Here is a 26,122-nt window from a genome sequence, read left to right on the forward strand (position 1 = left end):
TTCGTCCTCTTTAATCAATTTCAAGTTACATAATAAAAGGTACACTACAGTTTAAAAATCAACAAATAATGTGCTGTGTGCTTTCCTTGGCTTATATGTCTGTCGTATTCACTTCGTTATACAATGTTAGCTAGTGAAAAACGAAGCTGCTAATGATGGGTGACAGTAACCATTGATCCGGTATCGAGGTCCTGCCAAGAGATCTTTTAGGGGTATATCAGTTGCTACATGTTTTGTTCCGGCATATCATCAAAGTTATTAGAATGCTCGATACTGTCCGATACGCGGGAAAGGAAGAAGATAAAATCGCAACGAAGATTAGTGCCATGCTATCGTGCGACCAGACATTTTGCTTTTCTTCCCTTCTCGCCTGTTTTCGCGTTTCTTCTTTTGTTTCAATGGTGTCAAGTAAGTTAAACTTGCACCAATGCTATCGTACGCAGCACATGGTTGCGTGCGCATTTGAAAGCTCTGTGAACGGGGCTCCATATATGTACAGTGATAAATGAAGTTCAGAGGCTGCTGACTTGAATTATTGCCATTTTCACATCAAAAAGAGCATTTCACAAAAGTCATAACGCAAGACATTTTATTAACGCCAAGTAAAACAACATGTCTAGACTTTCAAAAGAGAGCGTGCCAGGGCTGTTCTGTTGACTTTCGCCGTCTCGGTCTTCGGGAATGAGTCCACGAAGAAGACTCCACCATACAAGTGCTTGTGAACGGCAAGGCTGGCTGCGAGATCAAGTAAAATTTATTGTCGAATGGGTCGTCTGACATGCATTCCACATGTGACAACAGTTTCAAAACAATAAGATGCCGCAAAGGACCACGGATGATTCTCAATAATAGTGGGGGATGATTACTGCATCTACTTCAGAAGTGCGAAGACGCAACTGCACGACATACATGGTGTTTATCTGTGACACACTTGTTTTTGAGTATTTATGCACAGTTATGTATGGTAATGTAATTCTTCTGGATACCACTTCTCGTATGTCAATGCAACACTTTCCTTCCGCCATATGTCATGATTCGTTAAATAAAACAACTTATAGACTTACTGGCGCATTGACACCCGACTGAGTTAATGCGCTGTTTCGCTATAGTGCGCAAAGAATCCATACTCTAGATGTGCATCCTAACTGTTTAGTGAAATCGTGCATCTATCATCCGGTTTCATAGAAAAGCAGACCAGTCATAAGGTATGCTGAACGAATGGCAATATTTCGCATTTACCACGTGCAATGAGGCGCTTCCTTTGCCAACTCCCCAATCTGGAGCTTAACGTGAACATGACAAGGAGTCGTCTCATTCTCGTATTAACTGCGCTTGAGATTTACTTTCCAACGGCAGTGTCTTTGCTAACTAACATAAAGCTTCGCAAGTTTATTGTTCAGCTTCGTGTGTTGTACCATAGAACACTTCTTTCAGGGTCAAAGTGGTCATCACTAATGGTTGTGTTATAATTTCTAAAGCGCTCCATACATATTATTGGGACAGGGATTATATGGGTCATCCAAGAGCATATTTGCCGTCACCCTCAACATCAGCGTTGCCGTGATGTACTCTACAAAGTCCAAGGACGACGAAATCGCCCTGCGCATAGTATGTTCTATGTGCGAGTGAAAGCGTGCGAGGCCAGCCGACGATCGCGGCTCAAGCAGAGAGGAAACGCGCCGTGCGTCTTCAGCAGGGGGCTGCGTTGGCTGCGACACTGACTGCTTACTTTGAGCTTTTAGGAGTGGTAGCGCACGCACTATCTTGAGGGGGTTCAGGGGAAGGCTCATAGCTTTCAAGTACGTGCTATGTTCTCACAGGTCAGTTTTCGTTGAAGCAATACACAGCGCGAAGGTCGCTTCGCTCGCTGCAGTGGCCATGTTTCTTTACGACAACGTTTTGTTGAGTCAAACCAAGTTGGATGATAAAGGAGTAAGCTGCTCGCCTTCCTTCGCACAGCCTCCGAATTTGTTGCTCTCGCATTGAGGGGACAGGGTAAGCCCTATTCTTCCCTTGATTTCTGGGTTTATTGTGGTGGACTTTTCTCAGCTTGCTCACTAACTAATAAAGGTAGAGGCCACATGTTTGAATAATTTTGTTCAGTTCCTCGTCTTCTACCCAATGAACTCACATAGTTTAATCTGCCCCCCCCCCCCCCAAAAAAAAAATAGCAGTTTTTTTGTCCAGTACAAGATATCAGACAAATTTTTGTATATTTTCTTAGCCTCCAATTAAAAATGATTATTTCTACAGCCTCAACTTTAGTTCAGTACATTGCCACATACACGTTTATTATATGCGCTGAAAAAAAATCAGTGTGCTATCTCCTGTCCTTTTGAAAATAATCGCACAAACATGACGAAAAATGCCGTTATGAGAAAACAAGGTTCAATGTAAATAACTTCAATTTCACGCTTTTCACTATGACAGCATTTTCTGACTTACATATTCACTCTTGGCTAAAGTTGCGTTGTCAGACGGCATTTCGTTTCACATAAAAATAGAATTGCTTCATTCCCTTTATCGATTTACGATGATAGGAAGCTAAGTAAACAGCGTCTGTAAATGGTACATGAGACATATTTCAAAAATAAATCACTTATTTTTTTTTTCAAATGTTCGGTTACCCTGTCCCCTTTTATGCTTAGCGTTTGCGGCGAAAGTGCGACTTCTTTCCAGACCATCTTTGTAATTGCTGGTTCACAGCTTGTTTACGATACACTCCTTAACTCAATTACTGACATTGTATCAAGCTGTGTTTGGGTGCAAAACTTAGTCCTGAATCGGGACAGATAAGTGCCTTCATACAGATAAGTTGTATTCATAGAGCGTAAAAAGCCGTTTGCTTGTTGTTTATTCGCTGTAGATATCTGGTGCCCTAAAGGACCACACTGAATTTTTTCATCCATTTATTACTGTACTTTCTGCCCACCTTCAGAAAATCTTTAGGTTCTGACTTAGTTATATTCTCGTGGAAGGCTGCAACACTTGTGCCTTTGTAGAAATAAGATTATTAGAAGGGTCACTCTATGTAAAGAAAGACATCTGTATCTCCATGTTTCCAAACAGCATCAGGTCATAATATGCCTACCCATCATACTTCAATAGTCCAGCAGCAGTCTCACGTCTCTTCACCTAAATTTTCTTCATAGCTGCTTTAATATGGCGTATGTGCCTCGATTTATTTATCGCGTCAGAGCGAACATCTACTTAAATATTCAAACTGATGCTGACATCGTAATGTTTTTTTATACGCTTCGTTATAACTTATTTCCTGAATTGAACGCTGCAGATAAACCCAGCGTTATTTCTTCGATTCCCAGAATTCTTTTTCTTTGCTCATTATCGGTTTAGCGGAATTTTCTTGTCATCCCAAGGTAATGTTAGGTCGGGTGTTCCATAAAAATAGCATTGTCTTTATTATGATTAATAGGGGGAGACATTCTGTGGCTATGCATCTTAAGCCATGGGGACGTAGCTGGCAGATCTATGTATCTACGGAAGTAGTACAGAGATGCTTCGCGCCCCTTTTGGTCTGAAAATTGGTAGGTCAGCTGCAATCTCACTATCAGCCATTCGAATCCTCTACATCTAGTTGATCCAAAAAGCGGCAAGAAGTGGAAGATGGAAGCTTGCGATGAAAAAATCCGTAAACAGGGGGTGGGTGCTCGAGCCGACGTTTCGACAAGTGGAGTTGTCTTCATCAAGGCTAGAACCAGCCTTGAAGAAGACAAGTCCACTTGTCGAAACGTCGGCTCGAGCACCCACCCCCTGTTTATGGATTTTTTATTCACTACACCTAGTTGGTTATATTTCTCGTAAACAAAAAAAAAATTGGCCGCGTATCTGCGTGCTTCGCTGCAAATGTCGTGTAAAGACGATAGAAGATGCGCTGTGTGAGATATGGACGCCATCTGGCAATACGTCGGGAAACATGAGTGCTGTGTTGCGTGCTGGTAGTCCCGGCGCAGGAGCAGGCGAAGACCGGCGGTGACCAACGTGACCGGCGGGGACGCCGGCAAGCCCGAAAACGCGGTTTGCGCGAAGCGCTGAAGCAGAGAAACGTCCGCACTCAACGAGTACTCTCCACACACTTTTATTTACACGTCGCCTGGGTAAAACAGGAACGCCAGAGCGGCGCCCACAACCGGCAGCCTGAAGGCGGCCCACAACGCTGCTTTTTCATTTTTTAAATATTTTTTTTTCACCTTCTTGGCCTTCTCAAAACTAAAGTTTTTCAACACCAACCCATGGCATTCGTACAGTGCAATACAGAACCGAAACCGAAACACAACAATGAGCTCGTGCGAAGGGCACGGAGGAAGGCAAATTTCAGCGCAGTCGCACTTTCAGCTTTGTTGAAACAGCGCTCACTAGACGACGACGAAGTAAAAGAAGGCACAGGACAGGCAGCGCCTGTCCTGTGCCTTCTTTTACTTCGTCGTCGTCTAGTGAGCGCTGTTTCAACAAAGATGAACGCATACCAGCTCGCTCAAGCTTCCATTCTTAGGCATTTTCAGCGCAGCTTAAGAAACTAGGGTCCTTAAAATTACGTATGCATGCATTTTCTATTAAAGGAACACGCCACCTAATACTTACCTAGTGATGTTGCACCTCAGATATGCATGATATTTACTTTTTGATCGACAACGTTCACAAGTATGAACAGCCGTACCAGTTCAAGACGGCTGGCCCTTGGGCAAGTGGTTCAACTTTGGCCGAGTGGCTGAATCGAGGGAAGTGCCGACAAACAGAAAGACAGACAGAAAGACAGACCAAAATTTCTGCGTTTAAGTTCCCCAAGAAAGACTATCGTCTTTAAAAGGCACCCTGTGAGTGCGTCTGTGTTGTAGTTTGCGCCGACGCGTCTCCCCCCGGTGGAGCACAGCGAAGTGGCACCATGCCTCGGGAATGTTAAAGTTTCCAATAATTTTGTTTTGTAAACAGAGCGCGACGTGATCACTTCTTGTTGCAGCTCCGCTTGAGGGCGTATAGTATGGTATATCGACAAAGAAAGCATTTTTTTTTATTTCGTTACTAAAATAGTACAGTCTGAGGAGTAAAACCATGCACTGGCGAGCCCGTAGGAGCGCTCGAAGCCACTTAGAAATGGCGCCATGATCCACGCCTCCTGGCGGATGCAAGGGCTTCTTTACATGTTGTTTCCCATTATCGTTTCTGCATGCATCTACTTTTTAACCACATTTATGACTCACTCGATTAAATATGTTCATTTCCTACCGTTTTCATAAGTTTTGATAGGAAATTTTTCCAGAAGTAATGATTTTGCACCGCAGTCATTGGCTTATGGTGCGAGTACTTTCCGCACGTGTTTTGAAACTTCATGTACTTTTTCCAAAAAACTATCCGACCGATGGCGCAGAATTTTTCTGAGTTATACTTAAGTTCCTTCCAAATAGTCTCAACCTAATAATATGAAAACTTTTGAGTTATAATTAAGAAACCTAATTAACTCGAAAGGCCCTCCTACGGCACGCGACATGTCCAATAATTCTTTTTTCTTGTAGATATATGTACAAACCCGTTTTCAGAGCCAGGAGTTGATGCCACTACCTTGTGAAACTGGCATGCCAGATTTTAGGGTCACACTGCTTTTCGTTTCTGAGAAAACGTACATTTATTTTACAGTCTAGTATAAAATATGGCACAAAAATACAAATGAGTAACGAAAACCACAGAGCCGAAATTGCGTGAAGTAAAGGACAAAAACCTTCTCTTTGAGCACACAAGATTTTACAATCTGAAACAAAGATGGCCCGCTCACCTTACCGTATCCCTTTAATAAACATTGATTTAAAAAAACACATAGGAATATTATTGATTTCATTATTGTAACGATGCGCTCGAATTTTCATTGTCGTAAAGCGAAGACATAAATTTGGAGCTATATCAACCGGTGCTGTCACACATTCCTGCTCTGCAGCTTTCTCTGAAGAGCCACTGAAAATTATAGCGGAGTAACATCTGCCCCATAACACGCGCTACCGATAAGAGGTACACAAAAAACCGATAATATTCCGACAAATAACATTCTGCTGTATACACAAAGCCTAATGGCAAATGAGGAACCTCAATTAACCGAAATTCGGCCTTTTGCTGACGATTGTAAATTCTATAAAACTTCTGAAACTACTGAAGCATCCCGCTCAGCGCCTTTAGTGGTTTAATACGCGGCATAATTCATGGGAAACGAGTATTGGTTGCAGTAATGCATGTAGAATATCAAACATTAATTATTGGGGAGTTTTGTGCGCAGTTATAAGGGGAAACTACTGAATTACAATGGTTATTATAATTTTTCTAAACGTGTCGAACTGACAAAGTTCTCTGGTAAATAGTTATGCCTGTTTGAAAAAGCTATTTCATATTCTCACAAAAAGGAAATGTTAAATAAGAAGGCATTTAAAAAGACAGGACAGTTACGCCGCATATCAACTTATGCCCGACATAATATCAAGCTTGTTTTGCTGAAATCTTTCTATATAAATTTTTAAACAAAATCATTCGTTGCAATCAACACCCTTCTTAAGTGCCATTTGGCGTTTTAGTATCCTTATAAAAAATTCTAAGTAGGTTTGAAACTCTATTCGCTTGATATGTTTCAGTCAGTTACAGTTTTTCGGCGTTTCATCGGCAGCCGTTTCGTCCTCCCTAAATCTCCACGTATATTTTCTGCGTTATCATATTGAATCACTACCTTGCTCTTGGCGCAGCATAGCCCAAGTAGCTTTTGCGCCAATAAAACCCAAACAAACAAACAAACAAACAAACAAACAAACATATTGAATCACTGAAATTTGTGCATATCCTCATATGCTTAAACATTTTTGCGTGCAGCCATGTTAAACGTTAAGGAATTCTGGCATTTAACTTTATGTGATCATATGTCACGCTAGAGAGCTGATTGTCAGTTCCGATTCGGGGGGTTAAGCGGGCACTTATCTCTAAACCCCGTTCCTAACGAAAAACTTATGAGACCGCTGACACATTGCGCGAGTGGGTAAAACGTCGATTGTCACAAACAAATCAGTAATAATTTCTGGGGTTTTAGGCGCCAGAACCACGATATGATTGTGCGGCACGCCGTAGTGGAGGGTGCCGGAAATTTTGAGCATCCTTTGTTTTTTAGCTTGCACTGATATCGCAGGGTGCACGCGCGTCTAGCAGTTCGCTTCCCCGAATGCAACCACCGCGCAAGGGATCGATCCCGCGACTTTCGGGTCAGCAGCCGAGTACTGTAACCACTGTTTCACCACGGCGGTTGTCTGAAGACAATCAGAACGCGGCATTACGAGGGAATGGAAGGCGAGGTGTGCATAGACGCGGCCGCCGGTTAACGCTGCCTGCTAGCAATAATAATAACTAATGTTGGGGTTTAACGTCCCAACATCACGATATGATTATGAGAGAAGCCGTAGTGGAGGACTTCAGAACTTTTGACCCCTGGAGTTTTTTAACGTGCGCACACGGGCCCCTAGCATTTTCGCCTCCATCGAAAATGCGTCCGCCGCGGCCGCGATTGGATCCCGCGACCTGCGGGTCAGCAGTCGAGCACCGTAAGCGCTAGACCACCGTAGAGGGTAAACCCCGCCAGCGCAGCTGTCATATATTATGCACAGCAGCAGCGCTCCAATGCTGCTGGCGTTCTAATACGGCCGTGGTCACATCCCTTAGCCATACTCAGCGAAGATGCATGTGCTAAAGAATTTGTCCGTTTGCTAGTGTGAAAAAAACCTCTAGCCCATGTATGTGCCACAAAAACTGGCCAAACCAAAATATTCACCACTGGTACATTCAATATTAAGAAGGAAGCACACTGGCGGCAAACGCCAACGTCACAAATACGATAAACCCCTCTACTTACCACTGCTCCACTAAGCGCATGCGGCTTGCGGCAAGGCCTAAAAGACGTATATCGCACCAAAACGACGCATGCTCCTCAAATGGAAACTTTAAAAGGGCATACGCTAAATTCAAACGGGACTTTACGGATACACATTACGCGTTAAGGCTCTGGGTGTGTGATCGACTGTGGTTCGAAATTTTGTGCAATTTTGTGTTATGAGCTAAACAGCTTCGTTGGTCGTCCACCTTCGCAGAGTGGAATGGCTCCTCAAAATTTGTGACAACTCGTTGCTGAGCACTTCTCTGTTCTGCGACTGTTAGCAATATCTTGTTCACACTTTCTACATCACGCCTTATATAAGGCAATATAGGTTGGGCGAGTTGGTTTCTAGCTTCCCTATTTACAGCGCGAGACGACACCACAGAGAAAAAGTACACAGCACACAGAGCGGTATGTCTAGTGTGCCTTTTTCCCAGTGGTTTCGTATCGCGCTGTAAATAAAGATTTTATAAGACGCCATTTCGAGGACGTCTTTAAAATAATGCGAGGAAATGGAAATTGAGTAACTACCTATACTTACTAAATGTTTACAAACAGTAAGAAAAGATCGTGCAATAATGTTAGCTAAACATTACAGAAAAGAGGATCTGGATCTTTCCGCGACATCTTCAAGATGTTTGTAAGTGAAAATTCATGGAGCATCTCCATTGAAAGAACGAAGATGTGTGAACCGTACAGGGTCAGGGGACAGCGACAGATCTCTTATCCTGATTTTAAAGCCATCGAGAAGCCTGTAAACAAAGCATAAAGAAACAATTTTCAGTGTGAGTCTGCGCAAGTGCCGAATAGCTTCTGATAATAAAAAACTTTACTGCTAACAAAAACTGCAGAGCCGATATTGTGGTCTTCACAATTAATGTAATCTTTCTCAAATTAACAAGTGCAGAAATGAAGACCCAGGGACGTGATCCATGCAGGTAAGTGAAAAAAAACATGGCTGATCCCTCAGTCATAGGAATCGGTATAACACGAAAGTGAAACTTGTCATCACAGAAGTAGCGCTTATTGGGTAGCGATATATGAGAGCTTGTACAATGGCTATTCGTGTTTGGCAGCTATAGCACTGTTTGACGTGGATACACCCATGTTGACAGCATGTCTCTATCGCGACGACTAACGCCTATGATCATGGTTAAACCGTTGTGGTAGCTGACGGTGTGAACATATATTTGCATACAGCGAATCGTGAATACCGCGTAAGGATGATATCAACAAGCTCATAATCAACACTGGTACCCGGTATGCACTTCCTTCAAAGCGTCGTCAATTAAGGAGAGAAACGGCAGGGTTTGCGCTTTCTAGTAATGGGTAGCCAAAGCCTGCGCTCATGCATACACTAACACACACTGCGCTTCAACAACACGGGATGTAGAGGTTCGTAGCTTGAGCCGCAAACGCGTGCGTCCTGCTGGTTTCTGTGTCGCAGGCGCTGCTCTCGCTCCACCAAGGCACGACATTCGCCCGTCGAAATCGCGTCCTTTCTGCAACGCGTGTTGCAGCAGTTTTGTTAGTCGGTGCTCTCGCAACTGAAGCAGTCGGCGGCGGAGAAATCCCGTTGGTGCACGTGGAAGCCGCACTACCCCGATGAGCCGACGCACGCTAACACGAAGCCAAAGGCAAAGAACGTAATTGCGTCGCTGCGTCAAGGGTGCCTCGGCGACGCCAGCGCGGCCAGTCTACCTCTCTGGTATCGAGACGCTTTAACCATGACCTCCGATATCGCGTGCAATCTCGGAGTAAGCGCTAGTAAGTGTCGATCGTGAAGCATTCTTTTCCCATCTCACAGACGGCGGCACCGCCCCGCTCCGCCCGTCGCGAAAGAGAATGTGTGAAAGGTAAGGCGCGTTCGCGCCGTGCCTAGCATCTCTCGAGTTAGCTTAGTCGGTAGCGCGTCGGGCGCTTGCTGTCGCGTCTGTAACGTCGTGGGTTCGATTCCCAGCGGGGTATCTTTTTCTCGGTTTTTTCTTTCTCACTTGTTGGCATCCATTTTATCAACGTCATATCCGTGACGGATGTACTTGGTGGACCCCGGCATAAAACACGTTCGTGTTAAAAACTCACAGGGTTCGTTATGGATTCGCCTAAGACGACTCGAAGGCGAAAGCCATCATCTTATCTTTCTACTCGGCCGACGTATGGCTATTTACCTCTCCCCCCGCCCATTCTTCCCCAAAGCTTTCTCCACCGAACATGGTTTTGCACTGCCTCCAGGATCGTGGGTATTGCAAGCTTCTTCGCCATGACTGGTTTTGCACAGCCTCCGGGGTCGGCCCACCCCAACCTTCGACAATGTGATGATATCGTTGGATGATGTCATCATGTGACGTCATATTATGAGGCATCACAGAGACGTCATGATGACATCACAAATTTTGGCAATTTGTGGCCTCAGGAAGCCGTTACATCTGATCACGTGGCTTTTTGCGTCGTTCGTGTTGACGCCCATGGTCAGGTATCCATGGCTTTCGCCTTAATGATTGGCAGTACCTCTCGTTGTGTACCGGCTTCTGACTACTCCCGAAAGTAGTCACATTACTCTGAAGACACGTAGAGTTCTGTTGTGTATTTTATGCGCCGTGTGTAATGTACACACTAGTACATTACACACTATGTACCTCTGTAAAGTCATTTAGAGAAAGCAATTTACGCTTCAGTTTTCTCTACAAACAACTCACTGGAAATAGTGGACTTTATCTTCTCGGCGAGGCTCTGCAAGTCCTGCTCTCTGCCTTTTTCCGTAAGGACGATGGCAGCCGCAGGTGCCTCGCCTAAGTCCGGGTGCGGAACGCCAACCACAGAAACCTCCTCAATCTCGTCCGCATAGTGGCGGAGTAGGAGTTCCTCCAACTCTGCAGGGACGACCTGGTTGTCCATGCACTTGATCATCTGTTTTAGCCGCTCGACTATGTACAACCGACCGCTTTCGTCGTAGTAGCCTGCGTCACCTGCATAAAAATAATAGTCAGACTACACAGACCCACTCGCTCAGATGATGAGGCCTCCACAATATGTTACGTACATGCAGAATTCATCATAAATTCAAAATCAATCCTATAACACTACCTTACTAAATTATCAGCTTGTGTGATAAGGATGCATTCATTCATAGGAGACCCGCCGTGTCGACTTGGCGGCTGCGACGTTCCTCGGCTATGCACGATTGCGCAGCTCTGATTTTCGGCCGTGGCGGTCACATTTTATCGGGGTCAATGTCGCAATGGGTTCCATTGTCTTGCTGCAACACATTGCACCTAAACATTGCTTGTCCTTGTTCCTTCGTTTTTGTCTGTTGTCTCCTGCTGCTATGCTTCTTAAAAATAAGTAGAAAACTTATCGAGCTTCACACTTTCCTTCAATACCCCTGTTTACTTAAACTTGGATGCAAGTTTAACTACCATGATTGCTCAAAACTAATGCAGACTCTCCGTTTATGGCTTGTCTGATAATGACATCATTGATTTCAGTGGTAAACCACTCGAATTCGGGTAACATAGCATTGATCTATACAAGATGTTTGATGTAACAAGAACAAAGGACTAAAAAGAAACCAAGAGCCCTTGCCCTATCGGGAAAATGGGGGGCAAGCAGTGCTCGGCGGGAACGTGCCTAACCAACCAATTCTCTTTCTTTCTTTCTTTCTTTCTTTCTTTCTTTCTTTCTTTCTTTCTTTCTTTCTTTCTTTCTTTCTTTCTTTCTTTCTTTCTTTCTTTCTTTCTTTCTTTCTTTCTTTCTTTCTTTCTGTCGCATTGCGCAATGATTCCTCGTAACTGTTTCCTTCCTCCATAAGGAGAATTGGACCGTCATCAGCGCTTAGCAGCTCAACACTTCAGTCACTGCAGGCAACAACGATGGTCAAGTGGTCAGATCTACATAAAAATACAATATGGCAACGTGAAAATACAAGCTGCCGTGATAACCTTGACAACAGAACCAATTTCCACATCAGAAACGTCTGATCACCGATATGTCCACGATCGAGAGTCCTTCAATTGAAGCGGCACATTTAAATACGCAGGGGACCGGCGCACGTTCGAGGGTCGCATTTCTGTGCTGTCACACTTACTACGCCAGCGACACTTGTGAAGCAGTAGCAGTGCAATCTTATTTGAAAAAGAGGTCAAGAGTAACTGAATGAGACTAAAGACATAAGGCTTGCCGTCATGTGGCACTCGTTATGATATTTTTATGTTGCGCCAAATTAGTTAATCATTTAGATCGATTATGAAACGTTTAACTTTTCACTTTAGGGCGAAGTGCATTTCGTTACGTTCTAGAGGGCACTCCAGAGCGACCGATCAATTTTTTTCTGGTCAGGTATATGCTGCGTGGCGATTTTTCTTCCGGCGTTTAAAGAAAGCCCGCGATATATGAAATCAAACCGATTGACTGCGTTTGTTCGTTACCGTGTCGCAGCGCTGTCAACCAAGGTTCGAGCGAAACAATTCTGCGGAAACCTATCGCTTATCATGGATGACGGCAGACTTATGAATGGACATATGAATGGCCTACGTACGTTCCACTTGTGGCGGGACGAACCTAGGCCAGACTGGACGCTGCCTAAACGACCGCTTGCGGGAACATGAGAACAACGTAAGGAACAAGCATGGCAGTAATCTGCGATTCGCTGTGCCAAATGCGGGTGCGCGCCTCTGCTTTAGGTCACTAAGGTAGTGCGCAAGAAAAAAGACAATCGCGCTCGAAAATTTTTCGAGACTTTCACAATAATGCGCAAAGGCTCGATGTGTGCCAGCGCCCTATCACTCATCCTTTATGACAAGGAATACAGCTCCCTACAGCAATCTTAATGATCTACCCGTCTGCTATCATCATCAGTACCACGTGCATCTGCAACCATCTTCCTTTCTACTCCCCCCACCACACACACACATTTTTATAAGCTATACTTCTGCACGCGCAATAAAAACTTTGTTGGCAGTCAGTACCCGTCCTCGTGTGATATTTCTCTGTCCATGTTTAAACAAATACTGTGTTCCATTCATATCCATTCATCGGTATGAACGGAGACCGAAACTTCCACAATGGCGGACTTCTTGAACATGCCCAATGGTTAGAACATCCAGTGGCGTTTGTTTCAATTCCGTAATGTTCCTTAAACGCAAAGAGAATGCATAGCTGTGCAGTCATGTTTTCAGAGCGTGCCAAAAGCAATAAAACTGCAACTGCGTTGGTAGCCGAATTCGTACCTGTTTTACACCAACCCTCTTTGTCAAAGAGTTCGGCCGTTTCCTTTGGTCGCTTGTAATAGCCCTTCACCACAGACAGTGAGCGGAAGCAAATCTCTCCTGTCTCGTGGGGGCCTAGTTTTTGACGAGTGTACACGTCCACAACCTGTGAATAGAAAATTTACTTTATCGTTCAGGTTAAGTCGAAGGAAAATTGTCGTGATGATTTATATACAAGAGCTTCCTGAAGGAATGGCATGTTTTTGATGAATTGAGTGCGATGAAGTAAGAAAAATACGGACAATAAAGAGTCCGCTAGAGCGTTCGACAAAAGCTAAGCTATACTCATCTCATAACTACCTAGCAGTACTCCCGAAGCTACAAAGAATACATAGGCATATCCTTGCTCTCCATATAATATAGCTTTCTGAATTATTGTAGTGGTTACCGGCTAGTAACCGTAATAACCACCCTAACCACTATGACGTACAGCAACATGGCAGCGCCAAAACCGTCCGCTTCCTTCCGAATTTATGATTTTTCGTTAATGCATTAAGCTGGGCTGGTCGGTATTGATTTTATGCTTCCATATTGCTAGCGAACATGCACAAAGGACGACATAGAGACAGAACAATGATTTTTGTGATCTTTACTGGCTTTCTGCCTGGACAGTAAGAAATAGATGGCATAATCTGTCATCGCTTAGTCTCACCTAACGTTGCGGGCAAACCATCAGATTTATTTTGTCGCTATTATTTAGATAAATTGATTGTTTTGATGCTGCTAGGGCTACCAAGGCGGTTCCCGATCACTAAAATGGTTTTGGTGTCAATTGAGCAGATGTCGCCACAGCATTAGCGCCGGTGATGCGTTGACGATACGAAACGCCTTGAATGCCTATAATTGTTTACTGCGCGAATACTTTGATGTTGCGCACAAGAATGATACGTGATGACGGTTGAAAGCGCGTTGAGTTAATCAACGGTCCGCTATAGGACAAAGATCCAATTTTTTCCGAAAGAAGCAAGGGTTAGTAGCGCTAAATGTGTTTTGTTAGACACAGCCGGCTTTTCCCGTCCGGCCTTGGGTTAGTGTGTACTAGAAGCCTTTCGGTGCGGTCAAAAAAGAACTCGGTAAAAGCGGCACTATGAACGCTATTATAAAAAAAAAAACCTGGTTCCTCATAAACGCCAGCGAGCGCGTTCTGTAAAAGTGGGTTTCTGAACATCAATTAAACGGCAAGGTGACGTTTCCGAAGAAGTTCTCGCGTGCGATCCTAACTGCTGGAGGCAGTTACAGAAAAAGCAGGCGAGCTGACGCCAAAGAGACGACGAGCGGACGACGCCACGTGGATGAACTCGTCCTGAGAGCCTTTCGTCTCTCCTATTGGCAATAAGCCCTCCAGCTTCCACAGTGCTGCAAGGTACTTCTGAGATGATGTTCTGAGACATGGAGTTAATTTCCTTTCCCTACTATCCTCTGCTAGCTTCAACACTAGCTAAGGAGGGAAGGTGTTTGAGGTTCGAATCGGCGCCCCTCGATGACTCGAGTGCACGGTGGCAGCGCGAAGGAAGAGCCGTTGTCCAGTGAAGAGACGCTTTATTGCCACGCTCAGGCGTCTGCCCGGGTCCAAGCCCGAACCTCCGCTCTCTTCTCACATCCAAAACAGCCTCTTTTCAACCTTCAGTTAGACAAAGAGTCTCTCAACAAACCAATCACACTTGGGGGTTGGCATCACCACAACCAATGGCACAAACACTTTCATGACAGACACGGCATTGGTCCAACGTACGACACAATCTACAACACGCGAGGGGATAGGTTCACTGCGCAACACGTGTCATCTCACTCTCCCCTACGTTATAGCCTGAGCATGCCCCTGACGTCCGCCAGCGCCGAAAGCTCGGCTCTGGCTCAACAGGCCCGCGTACCAACGTCTCTTTCAAGAAGCCGCCACAAAGCAGCGCGAATCTTCCCAGGCCCTGGCCACTGGCGAAATGTGTACGCGATAGTGCGTTGCACGCCAGTCTAATGACACTCGGTCATTACATGCAGCTGGGGGCCGGTTCACCTGAACGCTTCGAGTTCCGTAATTACGACCAGACAGCGATTGTACACAAAGACATCCCCCGGTCGCATCCGGCCAAGCGGTCGCAAGACCAATTCCTCGCGTTCCCTTTTGCGGCGCCGACACGTGTTTCTTGTTAGCAGCAGGTTCTCGGAACGGCAGCGCAGGTAAACGCTCAAAGGGGTGCATGCGGATGCTAAACAATAACTGAAACCAGACGGCCGTGTGTCGCGGTCGTCCCACCGGCGCGATGGTTCTTCCCGTTCCGCTTGTATCTCCTCCCTTTTGTTACCAGCAAGGAGGCGGCTTTGGCGGCCCTGCGCTTTGACGGCGTCACCACAGAGTCGCCTTTCTTTCCCAGAGCGGGGTTTTCCGCGTCTGCTCTTTGCGGCGCCGACACGCGGGATTCTCTCTGCGCTGCGCAGAGTTTGTACACTGAACCACACAACAACACGCCGACTCTGCATGCCTCAGACTGACTGCATGCCTGCATGCCTCAGACTGACTCCTCCCCCCTCAAGAGTGTTACTGGACACTCGATGTCCACGTAACACGATAAAAAAAAAACAAAAAAAAAACACCGCACAAAATAAATAGGAAACTCTTCACGCACGCAAGTGCTGGACCAATTTCCATTTCACACTCAAAATAACAACTTTCTCGACATACTGCGGAGAAGAAACAAACAAAATCCGTGCGACGAACAACAATTATGACACACTCTGAATGAAATCAACAGTATTAATGAGCTCATGGTAGCTTGACACAAGGCACGCAAACTTTTCGGAGTCATGTTGCATAGTGTCTCTCACATTCACCACACCATCATTGTCCCAACACATGAGACTCACTTTGTGCGCCCTTCAGGCCCCGCAGAACACACTCAAAGGAGGCGACGGACTCCGCGTCAGCTATATCTATAGGCTCAAAGGATCGCACCCGGTTCGAAAAAGAATCAATACATTCCCCAAAACATCGCTTCATTACATAGCAACACTGGCCCTACAAAACAAATCTGATACAACTATACACACAGTTCTATGACTTAAGGGTAAGTCTACACTGCAATAACAAAAGAAATGCCTACGATAACAATACATTTTCATATATACACAAATGTTCGTCTTTCTGAGCTACGTTACAAAACACTTGACACTTATATCCGAAATGCAAAAAGAAAACTTGCTCATTCATTCGATCCAGAGTAACTAGTTCAATGGCTACCGATAAAGTAATAAACAGTCTGCGTCAGACATAACAGGCTACTTACATAACATTTATAACAGTCTACTGACATAACGGTTATATGAACACAACCCAAATGATCATCCGAGACGCGAAAGAGCATCAGCAGCCTTGTTCAGCGCGCCTTTGATATGAACAATTTGTATGTCATAATTTTTGGATCGCCAATGCCCACCGCATTAGCGTAGCACTTGAGGGAGCCGCGCGAGTCAGGAAAGTCAGCGGGTCATGGTCAGTCTTTATTTTGACCTTTGTGCCAAATAGCCACGTACCCAAAGACTCTAGCGCCCACACAATTGCAAACGCCTCCCGTTCAACTGTGGACCACTTTTGTTGCAACGGGCTCAATTTCTTACTAAGGAATGCAACTGGCCGTTCATTTACCATGCCGTGCGACCCGTCTTTTGCCTGGCGCCAAGCATCGGCCAGTGACTCATCTCGTTTTTGCTCCTCTACGAAAGAACTCGCAGTGACCGGCCCAAACCGCTCGCTGTCCTCAATAATATCTTCTCCTACAGAATTCTGACTTTCCAACTGCGTGAAATAAGACACCTGCGGTTCCAACGCCTGTGCGTCCTGCTCCTCCTCTCCTTTATCTTCTAACGAGGTGTTTGTCTCACCCTCGGTGTTAGGTACCTGTTGCTCACAGCTTGGTGGTTCCTCTAATGTGCGCTGCACGGCGTTAGCACTAGGGTTAGAGCCTTGAGATACCTGCTCTTGGTCTCTCAATGGTAAATGCTGCTCCGGTGCCATCTCCTGTGTAGTGCAGCTGATTCCCATATCATACTCCTTCAGGTCACTCATTAACTCTTGACGGCAGAGACGAAGGCATTCGTAATCTTTCGGAGTAAGTAGTACGGACGCACTGGTACTCAACTCATCAGTTACGGCGCAAAGTAAAGTCACACGCTGAGTAGCGCTCCCTGACGAGTGTGGAAGGCCGAGAGGCACATACATTAGGCGCGCTGTAACGCCCTGACCGAAAGCAACAGTTAGCTTTATTATGCCACTACTCTGACCCAAAATCTCGGCGGTTACCTCCTTCGCTCGTATCACTGTGATATCCGCACCTGAGTCAATGCGCGCGAAACAGGGCTTGTCTCCGACGAAAATTTCAATCCTCGGATCTCCCATCAGTGAATTGTTCATAAAGGCAGGGTACCGCGACGGTGTGGCTGGGCTCTCAAATGACCTTTCCTTCTGGGGAGCTACGCACGCGACCTCTGCTTTCTTAGCGGCAGTGTCTCGTGAAGACTCGCAATCCCTTTGAAAGTGGCCCCTTTGTCCGCATCCAAAACATACTCCTGAGTTAGGGCTGAAGTTTCGACCAGTGGATTGTTTGGGGTGCGGCCTATAATTCTGATTTCTTACTGCAGTGCCGCGGTAATTGCTCTGCCTGCTGCCGTCGAGGCTTTCTTCAAAATTTGCGGCTAACTCCGCTATATCCTTGGGCTTCAACCAGCCCTTTACTTCCTGCTGAGTGACCAGTGAGCGGAGATCATTTGACATTAACTGCTTCAGCCTATCAGCTATCAGCAATTCCTGAAGGCTCTCAAATGACTGCACCTCTCTACTTCTGAGGTAGTATGTGAACATTGTCTCCAGGCGTGCCGTCACTTGGCTCCAAGACTCGTCTGCCTCTCTTTTAATTTCTAGAAACATTCGGCGGTACTCACTTGGAGTCATCCGCAGTTCCTTTAAAACTTTAGATTTTAGATCTGGGTACGCCATTACCCCAGCCTCCGATTGATTGGCAACAAATGTCCGCATCTTGTCACTTAAGAATGGCAATATAACAGTGCCCTGCACTTCCTCAGGTATGCTCAACGCCGCAAAAAAAGCGTCCACATTCTTGAACCAGGCGGGGATCATTGGCTCATTAGTGGGCATGGGCGCAAGGACTGCTTTCAACTCTTTCGCGTACCATGCAATACCGCTATGCCGGTTCCGGATTTTCGGCTCCTCTGAAGAGGCACGCGACGACCTCATCTTCTCCAGCTCAAGCTTGAGCTTTAATGCTTCTATCTCAAGCATCAACTCCCGAGTGCGATCCGATCCATTTACACTGTCACCGTCCATAACATTTCCCTCTGAATCCGACATCTCCCAGAGTGTGCCTGAACGCAAGTGCATTCAGTAAAAAGGGCCCCGAGAGAGCACAAAGCGAGCCTCACCTTGCCGTGATGCGTCGCCCACCGTCGTTGTCAGTTGCAGCTGCGTCCGTCCCGTCTCTGACGCTTGTCGTTACGAAGTCGCTCGATGCTCGCGGTGCTCCACCGGACCACTCTCGCCGTTGCGTCAGTCCCTCACGTCGACGTCTCTTGCCGCTCTCCTCCCGATGCAGGACACCGCAGCGCCTCGTCAGTCGCTCAACGAAGTCGTTCGGCTTCGCCCTTGTTCGCTGACACCTAGCGCTCACGTGTCGCTCGACTCCTGGCTCCAAAGTTGACCGGCAGGCTCGGAATGTCAATACTGCTTCAGGCAGCTCACCAGCAGGTCCCAATAGCAGCGAGCGTCTTGACAGCTTCGCCGGGCTTCAGCACCTTCCTCGCTGCGGGCTCTCCGATCCTGTCGACTGCGCCAGTTAATTTCCTTTCCCTACTATCCTCTGCTAGCTTCAACACTAGCTAAGGAGGGAAGGTCTTTGAGGTTCGAATCGGCGCCCCTCGATGACTCGAGTGCACGGTGGCAGCGCGAAGGAAGAGCCGTTGTCCAGTGAAGAGACGCTTTATTGCCACGCTCAGGCGTCTGCCCGGGTCCAAGCCCGAACCTCCGCTCTCTTCTCACATCCAAAACAGCCTCTTTTCAACCTTCAGTTAGACAAAGAGTCTCTCAACAAACCAATCACACTTGGGGGTTGGCATCACCACAACCAATGGCACAAACACTTTCATGACAGACACGGCATTGGTCCAACGTACGACACAATCTACAACACGCGAGGGGATAGGTTCACTGCGCAACACGTGTCATCTCACTCTCCCCTACGTTATAGCCTGAGCATGCCCCTGACGTCCGCCAGCGCCGAAAGCTCGGCTCTGGCTCAACAGGCCCGCGTACCAACGTCTCTTTCAAGAAGCCGCCACAAAGCAGCGCGAATCTTCCCAGGCCCTGGCCACTGGCGAAATGTGTACGCGATAGTGCGTTGCACGCCAGTCTAATGACACTCGGTCATTACATGCAGCTGGGGGCCGGTTCACCTGAACGCTCCGAGTTCCGTAATTACGACCAGACAGCGATTGTACACAAAGACATCCCCCGGTCGCATCCGGCCAAGCGGTCGCAAGACCAATTCCTCGCGTTCCCTTTTGCGGCGCCGACACGTGTTTCTTGTTAGCAGCAGGTTCTCGGAACGGCAGCGCAGGTAAACGCTCAAAGGGGTGCATGCGGATGCTAAACAATAACTGAAACCAGACGGCCGTGTGTCGCGGTCGTCCCACCGGCGCGATGGTTCTTCCCGTTCCGCTTGTATCTCCTCCCTTTTGTTACCAGCAAGGAGGCGGCTTTGGCGGCCCTGCGCTTTGACGGCGTCACCACAGAGTCGCCTTTCTTTCCCAGAGCGGGGTTTTCCGCGTCTGCTCTTTGCGGCGCCGACACGCGGGATTCTCTCTGCGCTGCGCAGAGTTTGTACACTGAACCACACAACAACACGCCGACTCTGCATGCCTCAGACTGACTGCATGCCTGCATGCCTCAGACTGACTCATGGTGTTAGTTAAACACACAAAGTGTCCCTACGACCAAGCACTCCGTCTTCTGCCAAACCTCGCAGGTCAACCAACAACAACAGGTGGTGTTAGATCACCTAATTTCTCGTGCCAGTGCGCGAGAGGCATGCCTTGCGGTGTCAGAAGAAGTGCGAGCAGGCACGAGGCATTGCAGGCGCTAACACAGCGGCCCGCTGGCTCACATAATAGAAAACTCCTTCGGGCAGTCTTTCGCTCTCTTTCGTCCTCGTTCCCTCTATCGGTTGCGCCGCCGACAAAGGCGATGCTGCTCAACGCAAGAACGGGTGCCTAAGAGCTGCGCTCTAAAGTGGCTAGCTCTCCCCTAATCTAAAGTAGCTGTAAGCATAAGATGTCTACCGGCGGAGCAGATTGGTTAGATATTATAATAGCCCCAATCTTATACATGTTTGCAAGGCCACAGACCACCAAACTACATCACGCTACACTATGCACTGTTCAATATGGACGCAATCGATTGCTGCCACTGTGCGAGATAAATCTTTGGCTTTGTCTAGAATATGCGACCGATACGGCCACGAGGCAACAGGAGGCTGGTGTGCCTCAAGCAATGTGGCACCATATCTCGATGAATGCACTAACCGCGCCGCGAAACCGCGGCCTTCAAGATTACCACTGACAGCGTGGCGTTAACTCGCCCACCGCTGACGTTTAAAAGCGCTAGGGTATGGTGCCATATATGCATTTCAAAGGCCGCTCTTGTAAATTGTACATAAGATTTTCAGCCTACAAGGAGTTACAGCTTCAGTGATAGTGTGAACAAAAGCAAAAAAAGTACTGCGAAGAAATATGTTTTGTAGCTTGTTTTGTAATATTTTGCAATAAAACTAGCAGCTGCAATGTAGCACATTCCATTTGTGTTCAGCACCTACTCTGTTAAGGTCATTTGTTGTCAGGACTCCCGAAGAGCAACGTGCCTACGAGGAAAGACGAAGGGAAAAGTGACGGGAATTTCAATGACGCCGGCGGCCGACAAACACCAGTGAAAATTGTGCAATGGGTCAGCCGAAAGGTGAATGCGCCACCTTGAATGTGCTTTGGAGAATACAATAATAGTTACACACAGCAATCGGGCTTCACTCTTATTTTTCGGAAAACCCTCCAGATGGTCAATTAGCTAGTATTACAGTCACTACAATACCGGGAACCGCAAGAAAGGTAAGTTATCTGTTCGGGATGAACAGAAGGTTAAAAAGCAGGAACTAAAGAAAGTTGCCTCTAATTCTCACCGAGGTCTCCATCCTGGTCAAATACAGACCCGGCTGCTACAAGGATCACCATAGAAATCCATGCAGTGTCACCAAGACCTTTCGAAATCAGGTTACTACAAAAGCAATGCGAAGGTAACCGAAGCTAACTCCGGCGCATGCGTGACTCCGTATTATCCTATTTAGAATGGAGACAGTGGCCGCCGGGAATTTGGAGTGCCGGAAAGTGTGCGAGACGAATGTCGCCTGCATCCCTTGGCCGGGATAAGGGAAGAACGGAGAACTGAAGCAAAGCATATAAAATGCAGGAATGGCTCGCTTCGTCCATGTTGCGGTCTCTAAAACAGCACGCATTGCAAGGGCATACAGAAGCCCATTTTATCAGAGGGATGGTAAGGCGGCCATAACATAAAACACAGCATTTATGATATAACGCTCTTTATGCCCTTATCTACATAACATATTTATTTCGGAATTTGCCACCTATATGAAAACATGACATCCTTCCCGAGAGAAAACTGTTCTTTGTCAACGAGCAACCACGTAACCTCTGGTTTCTAGTCTATGTGGCCTGAAGTAAAGATATGGTAATTTTTGTTCCAAAAGTATGCTGCTTTCGCACTAAATTAATGTAGAGCCGAAGCAACCGCTTGAATTGAGTCTGCTCATAATAATATGTCTTGTATATACGGCGCACACCAGCAAAGTTTATTCATATTCTCAATACTAATTTATCAACCGCTTTAGAGACCAACGGTGTTTCACATTATGTTGCATTCAAATGCCTATAGATGTTATGCATACTACTTATTTAGCCAGTTATCGGTATGGTTTAAGACGCAACGAAAATATTAAGGATATTTACGAACAAATCACCACAGTCACTGTTTAAAGTGGAGCGTTTATCCGAACCCGAATAGCTGTTACATTTTATTTTGATTCGTATATAGTAATTACAGCCGCAGGCAAATGACGTATATTACGCGGTCTTCATGACCATTTCGCTAGTGTCAGCTGAGCTAGGTAGTGCAGAACTTCATCTGTGATTACAAATGAAAAGAATTTTTTTTTGTTTTTTTTTTGGCCCTCGGATGTTTCAAAGCAGCGCACCTTTATCTGAACACCGGTTCCTGGAAAGCCTACATCACCGTTGGTGTGGATATCGCCTGTCTCCGATTGACCTGCGACAAGGCCACATGATTCTGTCATTCCGTACATATTGAGCAGGTGCTTGAGACCAGTGAAAGATTTGCGCGCTGCCTCGGCTGTGGAAGCCGAGAGCACACTCCCACCGACGACGACCGCTCGCACAGTGGGCATCCCCCGGCCGGTCCGTTGCATTTCACGCACCACAGCTTGCAGCTGAGTCGGGAAGAACAATGCTGCCGTCGCCTGTGTTGAGAACACAGAAGAATGCGTGTTACCATTTGTAGTTTGGTTAGTATTGTACGCGGGAAGGCTTGTAAGAAAAGCTGAATATTCGAAAGCTAATTCGCAAACGGCGAATATTTTTACTTTGCAATAAAACATCGCAGAGATTTCCAGATAATAGGGAGCACTCAGTGTGATGGCACTCATTTTGAAACACCTAATCAAACGACAGTGCTTTTATAAGGTACTTCAGTATTAAATCCACGTCATGTCACACAATAAATAAAACTTGTCGCGTTTCAGAATTGTTAGCAGAATCGCAAGACACGGTGCATATTAAAAGGTGCAACATTTTCAGACGGAGGCCCAAAAGTAAGAACTGTTGGAGGGTTTCCTATCAGAATCGATCAACGCTAAGTTTGCACAGGAATGGATTGATTACAGAGATTTGGATTTACTGCACACATGCAAGGATAATAAATAATAAAAATACATGGAAGAACATATTTCGAAGCAACGTAAAAACTGAATGAAAGATTAATTATTGTGTCGAAATCAGGTCTGTTTCCAAAGACGTTCTAGAACAATTTAATGATAATATATTTATTACAGAGTTAAGAGTGCTCCGAACATAAATCCACGGAAACAGGCAGCTCATTTACCATAATTCGTAGTGTCTTTTTGTTGCGGCAATTTATTTGGCAGAGGATACCTATGTGTACTCTTGTTAGTGAATCGATTAATTGGAAAGGGATCAATACAAACTTTGCGGTTGATGACTTTCTAGAGCAGGACCATCAGGCTAGCTTCATATGGGCAAACAACATGTAATACACCCAGTTTTAGAAATAGGGGCTTTGACGATAAATGAGGGAATGTTGAGATTATAAGTTGTAATGTGCGTTACTGCATGCTAAATAAACGAGTACGTGAGTGCAATAAATATTTCACCAGGCAGTAACATAATATTTTGTGTGTATATAGATAACGACGAAATAAAGCGATAGAAGTGCATTAGCGCTCAAACTTGAATGAGTTTTAATTAATGCTCTCAGGCCGAAGCCGATGTTTCAACTATTGAATGTGAGCATCACATTTCAACTGGAATTTGCAGTGACTCCTAGTAACTTCACAAAAATTGTTTCTTTACTTTCAATATTGTCATCTGTATGTCTAAATTAAATGTCATTAATTTATGAGAACAGTAAAGACTACAAACTGAAATTCATCAAGGTTTATGCTTATATTATTTCTATGACATTATTGTTTGAGCGTGCCTATAGTGTAGTTTAATTTGCCTTAAAGCGGAATGGGGTGTTTGGCAGAAGCTACAGTCGCCGTATCATCAGCGTAAAGAAAACATTTGGGATTATATACGTGTCTGCTTAGTAATATAAATCAAGAATAAGAGTGGATAAATAATTGATCCTTGGGATGCCCTTTGATAACGAGCCTATGTTGGCAAAAGGCGCCATTAATGTAGATAGATACTTTGTACACGTTTGAAGTACTAAACACGGACGATAAATGTCAAAATGTTCTAACTTAGAAAACAAAATCATGTGGTGACTATTGTCGAAGGCATATTTTCAAATGAATGAACACTGAATCTGCTATCAATCCGCTGTCCTATGGTGTTCTAAACTAGTCAATAAAGCTCTTGATAGCGTGTTCTGTTGAAAGAACAGCGCGGAGCCCAAGCTTAGGCAAAGAGAGAATGTTAAATTTGCGTTGCGAAGTAGCTAGAGATAAGGATTTCGATTAATGTTTCTACTATTTTACTGAAAAATGAGATTATGAAAAACGCTCTGCAATTTCCTACCAGACTGGGGTTTCGAATTTTCAAATGCGACACATTTTTTAGCGAACATTTGGGACTTTGGTCGTATCTATCTATCTATCTATCTATCTATCTATCTATCTATCTATCTATCTATCTATCTATCTATCTATCTATCTATCTATCTATCTATCTATCTATCTATCTATCTATCTATCTATCTATCTATCTATCTATCTATCTATCTATCTATCTATCTATCTATCTCGCAAGTACGACGTGGCAGATAATTTTCAAAGAAAGGTAAAAAACATCAGGGTCGTTCTTTATTCATAAATCATTCAGTGATTTGTCGGAAAACTTTTCCACCTTTTCAAAATATTTTGTTAACAAGCGCGAAGATGTTCAGCTTTGAGGACAGAACTTAAAACAGTATTCGATAAATTGCATTACTTCTTCGAAACACGACACTTTTTAAGTTTTCACTCCCAAAATGGGACATCAGATAAAGGTTACCTGGTACTTGTCGACAGCGTCCACGATTTCCCGAGGGGTCAGCTTCGCCGACACAAGAGCGCAAGTGGCGCCATCCAGCATAGCTGCCATGGGAAACACCAAACCGGACTGATGTGTAATGGGCAGCGCACCGAAAAAAACATCTCCTTCTCCCCATGGCAAGTGTAACCTGCAGAAATATTATTGCGACAGGAATTATATGGACAGTCTCGGCTGGCTTTTGCCGTCCCCGTCGCCGCCGTCATGCACGTATATATATATATATATATATATATATATATATATATATATTATGAGACGACGCCCACTTCAGTATTCGAAAGGTTATATTGCAATGTCCAAAGCGGCGCAGCAGCCCGCGTGACAAACGAAGATGATGATTACAATGGTTTCTGTACAGATGAAGATGAACTATATAGTCAGCGCTCGCACTATTTTCCCCCTTCGCGAAAGCGGGCAGCAGGTTAAGGGTAGGAACGCCGAATATATGGTATCAGGCGAGAGACATGAGCGATCTCGGTGCGACGACGATCAGTAGCCGCGCTGGCTGTGCTTTCTTCATGCGCTCATCAGGTAATCTTGGGCTGGGACTTCCTATCGGCTTCGTCGGCTGTCATTTCGTGCGGTCAACCTCTCATTCGTATTACGGACACTGAGCTTTCTTCTGCTGCCGATTTTTCACTGCCCAACCTTGTCACAGCTGCGGATTTTCTCCTGCCTTCAGGGCAAGAACGTGTACTTACGATCAGGTCACGAGACGTTATAGATGGCGACGCGGTGGTTACACCTTGCCAGCGCTGTATTTCTCGAGGCATCGCCATCGCATCTTGTCTAGTGCGGTTCACACGTGGTTATGCAAGCATCACCGCCTACAACACGACGCCAGAAGCCCTACTGCTGCCAGAGGGGACTACTGTTGCCAGCATTACCGAAGACGCACTGATATGTGTCGTCACTGTTTCAACTGACTCGTCATTTCCACAGTGTACGCCCGCGGAAGATTCATCGCGTGCTCTAAAGGCCACTTTGAGTACAGATCTCAATCCGACCCAGACTGATGCCTTGCTGACCATATTAA

At 45.7% G+C, this 26,122-nt stretch overlaps 1 protein-coding gene across 2 annotated transcripts in view; it reads right to left on the reverse strand.

The window, feature by feature from the left end:
* Positions 1-573: 573 nt before the first annotated feature.
* The window catches only part of LOC119383934 (uncharacterized), an 86,312-nt gene continuing 60,763 nt past the window's right edge, over positions 574-26,122 (reverse strand). For both annotated transcript variants that reach the window (XM_037652210.2, XM_049412718.1), the window contains exons 4-8: positions 25,045-25,213; positions 22,488-22,769; positions 13,132-13,276; positions 10,603-10,872; positions 574-735 (exon numbers count right to left, since the gene is read on the reverse strand). In XM_037652210.2, the coding sequence (XP_037508138.2) occupies positions 617-735; positions 10,603-10,872; positions 13,132-13,276; positions 22,488-22,769; positions 25,045-25,213 (985 nt within the window). In that variant the 3' untranslated portion in view covers positions 574-616. The remainder of the gene's footprint in view (positions 736-10,602; positions 10,873-13,131; positions 13,277-22,487; positions 22,770-25,044; positions 25,214-26,122) is intronic.

This window comes from Rhipicephalus sanguineus, chromosome 2, assembly GCF_013339695.2.
Source record: "Rhipicephalus sanguineus isolate Rsan-2018 chromosome 2, BIME_Rsan_1.4, whole genome shotgun sequence".
NCBI classification, from domain to species: Eukaryota; Metazoa; Arthropoda; class Arachnida; order Ixodida; family Ixodidae; genus Rhipicephalus; species Rhipicephalus sanguineus.